Below are 14,700 nucleotides of genomic sequence, written 5' to 3' on the forward strand. Positions count from 1 at the left end.
TTTATGACCAAAAAAAATAGACGCGGGCATGACTACATACACTACATGAGTAACTGAAAATCGGAAAAGATTCAAAGTTTGACCTACATCAGAAAAAAGTTCCACTTCCTGCTATACACAGAAACTATTTTGCAATTCTCAAGAAGCATAGACTTTCCTACAAGGGGAATTTGTGTATTTTAACAGATAACTGAATGGCTATGGAAAAAGAAGTTGGCGTTTCTGTCTCGATCTCTGTTTCTCTTTATCCAAATGTAATTAGCAGAAACAACATGTCTTTATATATCTGTATCTGTGTTCATGGTTGTGGAAAATGCTCGCAATTGTTTGGCCCAACAAGATCATATAATATGATTTCAAGTCTTAAATGTGTGTGAATAATAGTTGCTTCACAAACAGTGACACTTATTGACACAATTGTGACACAATGTTATTATTTTTCAATGGGCTCAAATGTTAAAACATTTTCAAATACTCATCTTTTTATTCAAACTAGAACTTAAATTCTATTTATGGCCTACTGTTTTTGTTAGGAAGGTCGGCCAGGTCAACTGACTACTGTAGTTGTGGTACTGTATCATAAAAGCCATTCTGTGTGATGTGCTTCTTTTACCCCCAGCCACATGCGTCGCACTTGGTTAACCATTAACTACTACAACTGGTTTGCTTGTCATATAATAATGGCTACTTCTCCAAAATTCATCAACTCTTTTAATAAGTACATCAAATTTATAGAATGGCACAGGTGCCACACTGGCCTACACTGTCACAGCTAGAACAACTATAAGCTTTCAAACACAAGTTCCCCCATCACAAAAAGCTCATAGCAGACAGTTCTGTCTTCCTCAGGCCCAGTTTCAACGTCAAAAGATGGCCTCCACAAAGGTGGTAGCTGTGCTGTCTGGGTCTTCTAACCAGACACTTGTTATGTATGTGTTGTGTTGTGTGTATGACTGCTTGTTGTATATGATAGCTTGTTAATGATACACACATTACTGCTCTCCTCATGCCTCAATTCCTCCATTTCAATTGAGCCTATTTTTTATGATTATTGAGTTTCAATAACATGAGTATGTACCATATCAAAGCACCCATGCAAAGGGGAGCTGTAAAAAAGGGTTGTACTTCCCCTAATAGCTACCACTGTGAGCAACAGGAAGCTTAGGAGGAAGTCAGTTTCATTCTTTCTTTTCTCAGAGTCTTCTGTGCACTTCCGAGCGTATCACAAAACTAATTCTGAATGCGGCGAACATTCGAACGATGCCTGGATCTCTTATATTCACTGGAACAGTTATGGAACCTCACCGACCACGTGGATGTGTGATGTGGCACTAGATCTAGATTTGTTTTGTTTGTTCGATAGTGTTTTTTTGTTGTTGTTCCACTACATGTCTGACCTTTAGAGTCGCATATGGTGCAATGTCGCCATTTTTATGAAATTGATATCTGTAATCTTCCTACTGTAGTTCTTTGAGGTTGGGTTGATTTAAGCTGTGTAATAGCTTGTGAATAGAGCAGACTTGTGCATGGTTGAGAAGGAGCTTCTCAAGAACAGCTTCTGGAGGACATGACTCCTGTATCATAACAGTGGGACGTTGGATCTCCTGATTGCTCTTTTGGATTTTTATTCTGACAACTGGATTTATTGTTTTGTGCTAAATTGAGCAATCATGAATTCAGAAGGTATTCCTCTAAAGTCAGAGGTCATGAATTGGACTCCTGACCGATTAGCTGCATACTTTTCTGGAAGGGTACGTACTCTTACCTATCTATTTCAACTTACTACTATACAGACATCATAGAAAGCACAGTAATGTTTTTTGTCATGGAAAAGTCAAGTTTTTATCACATTTATGTTACATTTATCTCATATTTGTATTTGCTGTCAGTGTCACTGCATACAATTACATACATCGCCAGGAAAATAGTAGGGCAGATTCATTCGTTTGGAACATGGACCATGGATATCATGATTATCTCTCATAACAATGTTAACAAAACCTTGATCTATTTGTCTACACATTGGAAGACAAATAGTTTGATTTTAAACAAAGAAACACACACGTGCAACATGCTCATACACAATTATAGCACACTTACATAAGAAGCAGTCAACCAAAACTGCACATGATTGCACAAATACAGCCATAGCAACAGCAATCAATATACTGTTCATGAAAACTGTTGTATAGAGATGTAGAATGTAGGTATAGAGAAAAAGAAAGAAAAATGTTTGTCTATTCTCTTCCACTAAAATTCTGTCTTTGTTTTGTAGTCACAGCGAGAGCTGGCAGGATGTGATAAAGTTATCAAGAAGCACGGTATAACCGGTCAGCGTTTTTTGGTGAGCATACCACCATACTTTTTCCATCTTTATACTGGTAATATTTTTTGGTAAATGAGTGGGTTTATTGTAGTATATTCTTTGTTCATTCAGTTTCAGTTTCTGAGGTTAAAGAAACCAGGAAGTATACATATTTATAAAATCTTTGTGGTTAGTCACGGCATGGCAGGCGTGGTGGCACATCAAATAGAGTTTTTGGGAAGTGCTGAACTTGAAAACAAGACTAATTTGGTGTATCTTCATTTTTTTTCTAGAACATATCAGACAACGACTTGGGGAAATTTCCAAAGCTGTGTGTGCCGTAAGTAAACACTAGCATTCGTAGTGCACCTTCAGTATTAAGAGAAAGGCCTAAAACCCCTATCAGAGATGCTGCTCAACAACGTGATCCAAATACAATGAAAAATTGTAGTCATACGAAACAGAAATCATCTACCATATCAGAGTATGAACCCAAATCTGCTATGTTATTTAAAATAAAGAAAGTTCTTGATAGTGAAAAGGACATAGGCTACCCGAGTGTGTGTGCGAGTTACTTACAAATGACACACACACACCTCACACACATACACACACACGCACGCACACACACACACACACACACACACACACACACACACACACACACACACACACACACACACACACACACACACACACACACACACACACACACACATACAGTACATTAGTTAAACCCTGACAAACTGCTGGCCTGGTAATGCGTAACCACTAGCAAGTCTAACAGTGCCAAGTGTTACATTGTGTAGAACAGCCATGGTTGAGTTTTACACTTTCACACACCCAGACAGTGTGATGTACAAAGTGCTTAGAAGAGGAGGTTGACATCCTTTTTTTCCCACTATCTGCAGACTCATCTCCAAAATCAGCCGTGAAATCAACATGAACGTGGCGAAGAAGGGAATCTTCCAGAAAAGGCAAGTAGTCTAACAATATGTGACTATGGTTGAACTCTTCTTATCTTGCACATTAGTTCTCCTCTTTAAATATATAATTTGATTTGTTTTTTTTTTTTGTTTTTTTTTTTTTTTGGCTTTTCTTTGTTCTATTTCTCACAGGCCAGCTCCTCCAAAGTTACAAGGTAAAGTACATCCTCTAGAGCGACCATCTCCGCAACTGTAAAAAGGCGGACATATTTTTGGACAGGGGGTTGGGGGTCCTCCCACAAGAAAATGTGGGTTTTTTAGATGCAATTTCATGCATTTTAATTAACCAGGTGTCCGGCTTAATGCTGTGCCGGACCCCGGACAAGGCACTGAAAAGACGGACGGTCCGTCCTAAATACGGACGTCTGGCCACCCTAACATCCTCATTCCTTTCATCTTTCAATCTGTCTACAGTTGACCTGTTCAAATCACTGGGGTATTGGTGGTAATTATATTGCGTTTAAAATGTTTACGATTACATTGTTGATTAGGTAACTCTTGCTATTTATTCTTTAGAATTTGTACCAAGCGAGACTGTAGGCTGGGATGAAGACGAGTTTGTAAGTGATTTGAACCTTCTGTTTTATTTGTGCATTCTCATATTCAAATACATAGATGTTACATAGATGGTAGTCAGGACAACCATGGTAAGGAAGAAGCTGAGGTTTGCACACAAAGAAACACACAGTACTCTATGTGTCAAATATTATATGTATTATTGTATGAAAATATATTTTTGAGGTTAGGTAGTATTTTCTCAGTCAGAAGATGGTTCCATTCTGATTCACTTTTTTACATCATTATTGTATATTTGGATAGTCTTCCCCGTTGATTACAAATCTTTGTGTTGTGTATTATTCATGCAACAATATATGCAATGTTTCAAGCCTATAGGCATAATATAGCTTTCACAAAAAAAAAAACACAAGTACACAAATACAAATAGATTTATATTACCGCATTCCGTTTTATTAATTTTCCATCTATTTTATTTTGTACCTGTATTTCCATCCTATTTCCAGGACCAAAGCGATGACGACTATGAGTCCCCGAATTCTGAGGACGAAGACGGTGGAGATTACGAGTCCCCCACGGAGGAGGTAGATGCCCAGGACCACGGGGATAGCGATTACGAACCTCCCCCCTCGGAAAAGCACGAGACGGTCAACCCCATATGCGCCGCCAAGCCCATCTCCGATAGTGACTATATAGGTACACACCTCCTCGCTCTCCTTTATTGTTTCTATGAGGGGACAGCAATGCCCTATTGTCTAGGGCAGGGCTATTCAAATGGCGGCCCTGGGGCCAGATGTGGTCCTTGGATGGCAAGATTCTGGCCCCCACAGCCCCACGAGGTCAGAACAAAATGAAAACAAATGTGTTCGCTATCAGTGAGCCCGTTTATATGCGTATCAATGATCAGGTTTTGGAGTTACCGGTTTATTCGAGCGCTCATGTAAACTGAATAAACAGTTTTCATAATCGGGTTATTGCCATTATCGGTTTATGAGAAATCCGATTCGCACAGGTAGGTTTTTGGCTAATAAACTGATTTCTCGTGTCATGTAACCAGCATAATCGGGTTACTATCAGGTTATTGACATTCTAGAAGGATAAGTAGCCAATCAAAAGTCTTAAATTCTAGCTTCGTGTCACACACTTTAGTGGAACACAGGCAATGCACATAAACTGCATATAAACAGCAATAAACTGTTTACTCCAATAACCTGTTTATTCCAATAACCCGGTTATTGCGGCCATATAAACGAGCTCAGTGTCCGTGCGTAATTTGCGATCACTAACACTTATGGTTATGGATGTTTCTCCTATGCATTCACCTGAGAGAGTAACTTAATCTTATCTGAAATAGTATCATTATAGACCATCACAAGGGCCCCACAAGGCCCCCTTTACTGGGAGGAATTTGAAAAACTGGCCCTCAGTGACATTTTATTGAATACCCTAGGGGGTCGGCTTTGGGATAGGAAGGCTCCAGGCTCGATTGGCGTACCAGTGTGTACCAGTCTCCGACTCTTTTGTCCATGGCTTAAGTCTCCTTGAGCTAGATGCCCAAACCCCAAGGACTTGCACAAATTTCCAAGTTGCCCCGATTGCTCCAAGGACTATAATCAATACCTTCGGCCAATAATTGTGAACCACTCTGGATACATTGCGTGTTAAGTGTAATGTAATTTCTATTCAGTAATTATAGGCTATCTGATGGTATATAATGTAATTGTTGGGTAATTGGTACGGTGTAATTGGTTGCATAGTTGTATACTTTTAACAAAAGGTTCCTAAATACAAGCTGTTTGGTCACATTTGGCAAGATGGGTAGGGATTCAATGTGGCTGTGTGTGTGTGTGTGTGTGTGTGTGTGTGTGTGTGTGTGTGTGTGTGTGTGTGTGTGTGTGTGTGTGTGTGTGTGTGTGTGTGTGTGTGTGTGTGTGTGTGTGTGTGTGTGTGTGTGTGCACTGTTGCGATGCCTACTTAGATGACACCCGTAGTCGTCAGCAGCCTCCAGTACCGCCAGAGAGGCCAGGGGCGGGACCCCCTCCGCCCTTCCCACGGCCTAACGTGAGTGAAGTCATCCTCTAACAGCACTCTCTTCTCCATGTACAGGGTAGACAGCAATAACACTACAACACGCTTTTCAGTCGCTTATGTCACTGTGTCGATTAACCCATACAGAAACTGGTTTTCTTTTGGCTTTAGCTTTAACTTAGCTTTTCTTTAGCTAATGTGAGTGTCACACACCTTGTTACTGGCTGAGTGATATTGGTCAATAGAATGTGCTAATGTGCTGTAACAAGGTGAGACCTGAGGCTGCAAAAAGAGTACCCTGAAGAGATTAAAGCTATACATATCCACGCACGTCACTATTTGCTTACTTGCACAAATGGTACATTCGTTTTTGACATTCAGATTCGAGTTGCGGAGTCCAAGTTTAAACTTATTTAACTTTTGCGCAAGTAAGTGAGTGATGTTTGTGAATGTAGCTTCACTCCCGTCCCCACAGGATGGACCATCATAAAACGGTACTATCACAGCGGGTGATCTAATAATATCCTTGGGTGCTTACAAAGGTACAACATTGAGTCATTACTGAATCAATGGAAAATACACACAAGCACAACACTGAACTGTGAACTAAAATTTAGGACGCCTTAGTCATGTAATGATTTTTTGCCTTCATTTGAGAGGACAGTTTGAGAAGAGACAGTAAAGTAATGAGAGAGGGATACGGGGAAGTATTGGGGAATTACTTTTTTCTGAATTGAAGCTGGATCATCGGCGTACTGCGGCAACTGCCTCAATGTGACTGACTACCTGACCGACTGACTGACTGACTGACTAACTATAAAGTAAAACTAAAACTAAAGATAAAATCAAAAAGTAACAGTATAGTGCCCATATGAAGCCATGCATTCAGTCTATTGAACTATTTTCACTGGGAGACACGTCTGTGTGGTTTTACCTTGTGTGCCAGCTACCGCATCTATGCATATTTTCCATTAACACTGGAAGTGACGTTCATGTAGCTTTTAGCGATGCAGGCATTTTAGTACTTCGCAAGTGTTATGTTGTCTAATGCCTGAAATGCCCATAAAAGGGTGTGTGCGACTAACAAAATGTTTCGTTGTTGGTCTAAATTAGTGTTTCTCAACAGGGGCTCTACAGCCCCCGCGGGGGGCGTTAGGGAGGCCTGGGGGGCGTTGAGATAGATACAGATGAGAGGTGGGGTGCTCAGTTGCCATTGGGGGACCTTAGCCTATTATTTTATGTTCTAATACTTACGGGGGAGTTGGCAGGCTTGTGATGTGGTCACGAGGGCGTTGGGAGGCTTTCTTTTTCAAAAAGGGATGCGAACCACTGATCTAAATGTCCAACACAAAAAAAAGCCATGTTCATTTGACTGTGCAGTTCATGTCAGTGGGAGAATGGAAAAAAAATGTTAGTGGCCATGGGTGACATAAGTGAGGGTAGCGATATTGAGGACATTGATTCAGATTTGATAGAGGAGGGCCCTACCGTGGCACAAATGGTAGGGCACTGGTTTGCTATGCGGCCGAACCGGGTTCGACTCCCGGCCCGGGTCCTTTGCCGACCCTTCCCCATCTCTCTCTGCCCACCTGCCACTACCTTCACTATCCTGTCTAATAAAGGCAATAAAAAGCCCCAAAAAATATATATTTTAATTTTTTCTTAAAATATTTGATAGAGGATGAAGTTGAGATAAGGATTTCTGACAATCCCATAGATAGAGGCTAGTGGAGTCAAGTGATGTTTGAAGATGAGCAGGAAGACTTACAGACGACTTTGATGAATGGACAAGAGTAAACGTTTGCCTCGTGCTCATGTCGATAATTATGTAACTTGTGCTGCCTCTTGGCCAGGACGCCCGTGTAAAAGAGATGGTTAATCTCAATGGGCCTTTTCTTCTGGTAATATGAAGGTTGAAAAAAGGCATATATAAGACATTCATTATGTTAACATGATGTTTTTAATTCCGAATTAAATAGTTCAGACGAGTTTACTTTGATCTTTCCTTTAATTCTGAATTAAGAGTTGCTTACATGACGTTTTCAAAGCGGAATTAAGCTTTATTCAGAATTGAAGACAGTTAATTCCGAACTAAATGTCTCATGTAAACTTAGCAAGTGTGTCACTTTCTCTTCAGGTGCGTTCAAAGCCAGACCAGTCTCCTCAGAGGCCCCCCATAGGCAGATTGCCCACCAAGCGTGAGTGCTGCACCGAAACATCTATTACTACAGTAGCATATCACACACACGTTTGTTTTGCATGCATGCCTATTTTAGCTGCCGAGCTTTGTCATGTGTGACATGCCGCCTTTTTTTTCTCTCTCTCTCTCTCGCTCACTACAGCTCTGCCTGTCGCTAGCGCTCCCGCTGCCCCTCGAATCGATCGCAGTAAAAAGCCTTCAACACTGGAACGGGTAAGTTGTACATTGTTACATTGCATTGCATTACATTACATTACATTGCAAGCGACTTACAAACGAGGACATAATCATAACCAATATCACTAGCAGATGCAAAGTGCACAGGAAATATACAGAACAAGTGCAAAGAAGGGTTAGTTTTTTTTGTTTTTTTTTGTTTTTGTTTTTTGTAAAGTAGAGTACACACACACATGCATACACATCATGTCAAGAGTCTGGCCTGGGGCTAGGGCAGCTCAGACATTAGTCTAGTATATAGTCACGAAAGAGGAGAGTCTTAACTTGCTTCTTGAAGGCTACAATATATTGCTCTGTAGTTCTTAAAAAATGGCTAATACTTTGCACCAGTGTAAATGAATCACAGTTACATTACATACCTTTAACATGTTACAACAAATTACAATATATGATTTAAAAGCAACAACACTCGAAAGAGCTTTGATATTTTTATTAGGATCCCCATAAGCTGATAAACATGGGCAAAACATGAGGGCAAAAACAAGCCACAAGTCTGAAGGGGAACGCAGAGTAAGCAAAGACATACAAAATGAGAACGCTAGAAAGCTTCTACCATATTTTTTGAGAAGGGGTTCTGTATGCAGTAAGTGATGTTCGATTGATCTAACCATGCTGCATTTTTTTCCTCATAGATGCCCGCAGGACTTCCGAGGTGAGACAGAAACACACTGACACATTAACGTCCTCTTGAGATCCGTTGGAATGTAGTATTAGTAGGCACAGGGATGTCAAAGTAGGGTGTGACTCAGTCACCACCCCTTTGTATCAGATGTTGGTAGGGGGCAGGGGTGCACAGGGAGTCAAATTATTTGTTTGTTTGTTTTTTAGTTTAAAGGTGTACTGTGTAATATTTTTAGTAGTTCATTTCCGGAATTCATACTGCCCATTCACAAATGATACCTTTTTAACAAATACTTACCACCACCATCAAAATCTAAGTATTCATTATGACTCTGAAAATCAAATTTTTCATACATGAAAAGGGGCAACTTCTCCATGGTCCGCTATTTTTTATTTCCAGAAATAGGCATTATAGATTCAAAACTGTACTTTGGTCATACTAGTAAATATTGGTTTATTATTTAGTAAATGTTCATGAAAAGATGAAATTTGGCAATAGGCAGCACAGCTTCAAAGAGCAGCATAGCTGCAAGATCTACTTTGACCACCATCCTACACAGTGCACCCTCAACATGCTAATAATGGCTGTGTTCGTGACCGCGCAGCGCACATGCACACTTTTCCATTTCAGTGCATTTTTTTAACCAGAATGCATTGTAAGCAGACTAAGGTGCTGTGCCCCCCCTGAGTAGATATAAGATGCATCTCGATTGCACAGGTTTCATCTGTAGGCAGTGTATCATCTGACTGGATAATCATGCACCAAGCCTTTGAGATTTCCATTTGGGACAGTTTGTGATTGTGTTGCTTATCAAACTTTTTAAAAAGTCTGTTGACCTTTGAGAGTAGTTGGACAGCACACCTCAAAAAGGAACAGCCATAGTTAAATTAACTCATAGTTAAGTCCCAGTAAAATATGACAATTCATAGGATTTTTCGTCTATGTGTTTGCATTGCCTATTTTGCATAGACAAATTAAGCGTGGCAATGCAAGTCTATGGGAGCAAACGGAAAATCATCAAATGTACTTATAGGATGCTTTAAAGGGACACTGTGTGAGATTTTTAGTTGTTTATTTCCAGAATTCATGCTGCCCATTCACTAATGTTACCTTTTTCATGAATACTTACCACCAGCATCAAATTCTAAGCATTCATTATGACTGGAAAAATTGCACTTTTCATACATGAAAAGGGGGATCTTATCCGTGGTCAGCCATTTTGAATTTCCAAAAATAGCCATTTTTAGCTCCAGAAATGACTGTACTTGGACCATAGTAGAAAATATTTGTTTAATACTTAGTAAACTTTCATGTAAAGATCAAATTTGGCAATAGGCAGCCCAATTTCAAAAAGCAGCATAGTTGCAGTACCTTTTTTGACCATTTCCTGCACAGTGTCCCTTTAAAATGAATGTAAAATTCACCACAGTGCAGAACAGCTATTTAATCCCGTCCTGTGATCACTTGTGACTTGATGCTAATGATCCCATTTACTTCCAGTGACTATGCTAATAATTCTGATAATAGTACATCTAAGTACTGAAAACAATGAGAAGAAAATGATATGCACATTCATTAATAATGTTTGGAAATACTGCAAATACGTGAAACCCAAAAAAGGGTGGACTGTTCCTTTAAAGTTTCTTTGTGGCAGGTGTAGATTGTGGCTTTTTGCTTTATGCAAGGTGCACTTTATACTAGGTCACAGTAGCGTGCTCCTGTGGCCGCAGTGGTCAGTCTCCTTGTCTACATACTCTCTATATACAGCTGCCTGCCTGTCTGTCTGTCTGTCTGTCTCTCTCTCTCTCTCTCTCTCTCTCTCTCTCTCTCAGGCCGGAGCCGGGTAAGCCCCCGGTGCCGTTAGCAGCAGGGGTTAACAGGGGGCAGAGCTTCACAGCAGGCATGGCCAGGGGCTCACCGACCAGGTAGGCCAAATTGCAACTCTTACACTGGGGACACATGCAAGTCAATTACTGTAAGCAAAGCGAAATTCACCATTGTTTCACATGAGGCAAGTGAAGCAGGGCGAACCATGGGCAAATAAGTAAAATGAAGGTCTGAAGCGAAAAATATTGAGACAAGTTTAATATTAGGCAAATGAAGAGTACATTGTGCCTGCTGCAGCCTATCAAATCATGCACATAACACTGAGTTCTGCCTCATTTCACTCTGCTCATTTTGCCTCAATGTGTCCATGGCTTTATACATACAGTACATTTAATTTCTTATTTTCCATCAAGCTGTATCTGAATTTACCATGATGCATGCTCACAGGTTTACAGTAAGCACAATGGGTAAAATAAAATCACCTTTTTCTGTCTTTCTTTCTGTTTTACAGACTTCCTGTTGGGCATGGTGGTATGTTTTTCTTTTCATCTGCATCCTAACACCCCTGTCATACTCTCAATGATCTCTATTTTTGTCTATTGTAGCAGCACACCGCACTGACAGCACTGACTCCACTGTTTGATTAAAGAAAACAGAGTTTACGGAGTTACTCGGGCACTTGTGCGCGCGTGCGTGCGTGCGTGCATGCGTGCGTGTGTGTGTGTGCACATCTGTGTGCACAAGTGTGTGAGAGAGAGTTAACTCAAGTAGTCTGAAATGTTGTCACATTGTTAATACTATACATAGCTACTCCTTTTAAGTACATTGTGAATTCTATCCTGACCTCAGACCTGCCAGTATGCAGAGGCAACACCTTCCCCATGCAAAGAAATGCGTCCCCGCACCCTCGGCCTTCACTGCCAGGTCCTCCAACAGAAAGGTACCAAACTATACTAGAGATAGTGCATCCATTCGTTTATTAACATTTCTTTGTGGAAATGTATTGGTTCATTTATTTCATGGCAATGCAGCCATATTAATTGAGATAAAAAGCATTCTGTTTTGTTCCATAACGTAATCGAAATGGGGATTTCAAATGTGTGTACCTAAGGCGGGATTACCTTGTCATGGGATGTAGCTAACATTTACATTGCTGTTATGACTGTGCTGTTTTTAAACCAAGACTATATTGTGAAGATCTCGCATCATCTAGACCAGACATGAAATTTTCACTTTTTTTCAAAATTCAAGTCCTCAGCATGGCGTGAAAATTCCAGACAGTAAATGTGTGTCCTAACAGTGAGTCCTGTTCTCCTCAGCTGGCGACATCCTGGAAGTAGGTCTTTGCCTCACGAAAACGACGGTACATTTCCCTATTTCTCTTAAATATTGCACAAATCAGAGTTTCTTTGCACTTCCCTTCCGTAAATTGTAACTAAAAGTTGGTTAAGATTGTAAATGATGTGCTCAACTATTTCTTTTTAAGGATTAAGTTCAAGGAAAGAAGTTTTACAGAGAACTCAAAATGCAGACCAGGTACAGTAACTTTATCAAACTAACTGAGTACTAGGAGAATGGGGCCTCACTGGGAAACTGGGTTTATTTTTCCACCCAGCAGATGGCAGTGTTGCACCACTTTTTCCACTACTGTGACTCAATTTCCCATGACATGCCAACTTTGACCCACCACAGTTTAACACCGTCTTGCATCCTTGTTTTGTCATGAAACGGTTCAACCCTAAAGCATTGTTTCCATCTTGTAGGACCTGGATCCTTCCTGGTATATCGGCCAGGTGACCCGTGGGCAAGCTGAGGCCAAACTATGGAATATAAACAGGGTAAAAACCAATCTCGCAAATATTAACCGGATCACAAACAGTGAAAAGACACATAATATGTCCCATCAGTCAAACCACTACAAATCACACAGAACTTGCTTTTGAACCAGCTTATGGAGTCTGGAAAGTAGGTACCAGGCTAAAACATTTGAATGGGCCCTGTGTACAGAATAACTGTAATACAATAATTGTGTGTAGGATTTATTTTTTTATTTTAGCGTACTTGGTATGTTTTGTTTGTTTTTTTAGTCTGGGCTTGTATTTGTGTATTATTGTAATTGTCTGTCCAAGTGTTTATTGTTCTCCCGAAACGCAAGAGAAATTCCCTCCGGGGCAATAAAGGTGTATTCAATATTCTATTCAATTGTGTGCTTTAGGATGGCGCCTACCTGGTGAGAGACAGCTCCAAGAGGTCGACCCATCAGCCCTACACGCTCATGGTGCTCTACCAGGACAAAGTCTACAACATACAGATCCGCTACGATGTGGCACAGCAGGTTTACCTTTTGGGCACCGGCCTAAAAGCTCAAGAGGTATCCGTTTTCAATGTCCAAATGGAGAAACTGCTCTTGGAGTGAAATAAACTAAATATAAATAAAATGACATAAATAGCATTAATTGATATAAAAAAATAGTGAGTATACGTTGTATTCTTGTGTGTGTCTGATTTACAAACAATGGTGTACACATTATAGGTTATTAAAGGGGCTTTATGTATTGTTTTCCATTTTAAAGTATGTGTGCAAATTTTCTTCCATTTTGCCTTCAGGATGGATATGGTGCAGCCTATATCTATCATTTGGCATTTTGAATTCTCTACCTTTTAGATTAACTTTAAGACAGGCTATTTTACTCCTTATTTAACCACATAATTAAAATCTATCAATACCAGCTACAGCTCTGTTTGTAATTGATTTGTATGTGTCTCTATTCTCATCCTTGTGGCAGAAATTCCAGACGGTCAGGAACATCATTGAGTGCTACAGTCAGATGCCTCTACTCCTGATCGATGCCAAGAACCGAGGATCGGGACAGCAGAACCAGTGCCCCCTAATACACCCAGCAGGTCACTAAGGACGCACACACACACATACACACATATACACACGCACGCACACACACACACACATACACACACACACACACAAACACCTTAGTATCTTTGTGGGGCCCTCCCATTGACTTCCATATACTTCCGAATAGCTAATGAATGCTATAGTGCACCCACACCAAAACAATCCCTAGCCTAAACCTGTCAGTGGGGTAATGTTTTTACACTTTGCTTTTACCATCAACAACAAAACTACCAAGAAAAACACTGCTAAATGTATGGGGCCCAAAATATGGCCCCACAAAGTACCATTAAGAGGATTTTACTATCTTAGTGGGGACAGCTGGCCCCCACAATGCACACACACACACACACACATAGCCTGGTGAACCAGCGCCACCCGCTGGACGGCAAAATGTTTTGTCTACGGGTGGGTCTGGCCTCGCATAATGATTCAATGAAGCCAGAATGCCATGAATCTGGCAAACCAATTACAACGCAAATATGTGTTTTGAATCAAAGCGGGCAGGGTTTTGAGGGAAGGTTGTTCTCATCAACAATCTTCGGATGTATTATGCATCGAGGCCAGACTAAATTAGACATCCACATTTAGTCTGGTTTATCAGGCTAACACACACACACACACACACACACACACACACACACACACACACACACACACACACACACACACACACACACACACACACACACACACACACACACACACACACACCACCCACCACCACTGCATAACCCCTCAGGGTCACTGAATAATGAGCTTCTTCACTTGGCTTCTTATGTCCCTAAAAGTAAAATGGTTGTTCATCCAATGGTTATTATTCATCAAATCATACTGTATATGATGTTTTCATTTTGGGCAGTTGGTTTTATTTCACGGTTTGTGCTCATGATTCAAAATAATGGCCTTGGAGATTGGTCACATAATTTTTTCCACATACCCGCATGCATGATGACAGTGGACATTACCTCTGAAGTCATGTGACCTGCGATGCCCTGAGTGTTGGGTGAGGAGGAAATCAGTATGGTTTAGCAGGTACCGTATTCCTGTCACCATTTCTCGGAAATG

The 14,700-nt window shown here is 40.6% G+C and overlaps 1 protein-coding gene across 2 annotated transcripts in view; it reads left to right on the plus strand.

Moving 5' to 3' along the window:
* The window catches only part of lcp2a (lymphocyte cytosolic protein 2a), a 22,950-nt gene extending 8,712 nt beyond the window's left edge, over positions 1 to 14,238 (plus strand). Inside the window, exons 1-19 of one of the 2 annotated variants that reach the window (XM_063203775.1) lie at positions 1,205 to 1,751; positions 2,276 to 2,344; positions 2,599 to 2,645; positions 3,217 to 3,282; positions 3,424 to 3,446; positions 3,808 to 3,851; positions 4,314 to 4,503; positions 5,786 to 5,868; positions 7,973 to 8,033; positions 8,178 to 8,248; positions 8,905 to 8,924; positions 10,727 to 10,819; positions 11,233 to 11,252; positions 11,571 to 11,661; positions 12,041 to 12,084; positions 12,208 to 12,257; positions 12,485 to 12,559; positions 12,937 to 13,092; positions 13,508 to 14,238. In XM_063203775.1, the coding sequence (XP_063059845.1) occupies positions 1,671 to 1,751; positions 2,276 to 2,344; positions 2,599 to 2,645; positions 3,217 to 3,282; positions 3,424 to 3,446; positions 3,808 to 3,851; positions 4,314 to 4,503; positions 5,786 to 5,868; positions 7,973 to 8,033; positions 8,178 to 8,248; positions 8,905 to 8,924; positions 10,727 to 10,819; positions 11,233 to 11,252; positions 11,571 to 11,661; positions 12,041 to 12,084; positions 12,208 to 12,257; positions 12,485 to 12,559; positions 12,937 to 13,092; positions 13,508 to 13,633 (1,410 nt within the window). In that variant the 5' untranslated portion in view covers positions 1,205 to 1,670 and the 3' untranslated portion in view covers positions 13,634 to 14,238. Of the gene's footprint in view, positions 1 to 1,204; positions 1,752 to 2,275; positions 2,345 to 2,598; positions 2,646 to 3,216; positions 3,283 to 3,423; positions 3,447 to 3,807; positions 3,852 to 4,313; positions 4,504 to 5,785; positions 5,869 to 7,972; positions 8,034 to 8,177; positions 8,249 to 8,904; positions 8,925 to 10,726; positions 10,820 to 11,232; positions 11,253 to 11,570; positions 11,662 to 12,040; positions 12,085 to 12,207; positions 12,258 to 12,484; positions 12,560 to 12,936; positions 13,093 to 13,507 lie in introns of those variants that run through there. The other variant, XM_063203777.1, reaches the window with a different exon arrangement.
* The last annotated feature ends 462 nt before the right edge of the window (positions 14,239 to 14,700 follow it).

This window comes from Engraulis encrasicolus, chromosome 7 (genome assembly GCF_034702125.1).
Source record: "Engraulis encrasicolus isolate BLACKSEA-1 chromosome 7, IST_EnEncr_1.0, whole genome shotgun sequence".
NCBI lineage: Eukaryota > Metazoa > Chordata > Actinopteri > Clupeiformes > Engraulidae > Engraulis > Engraulis encrasicolus.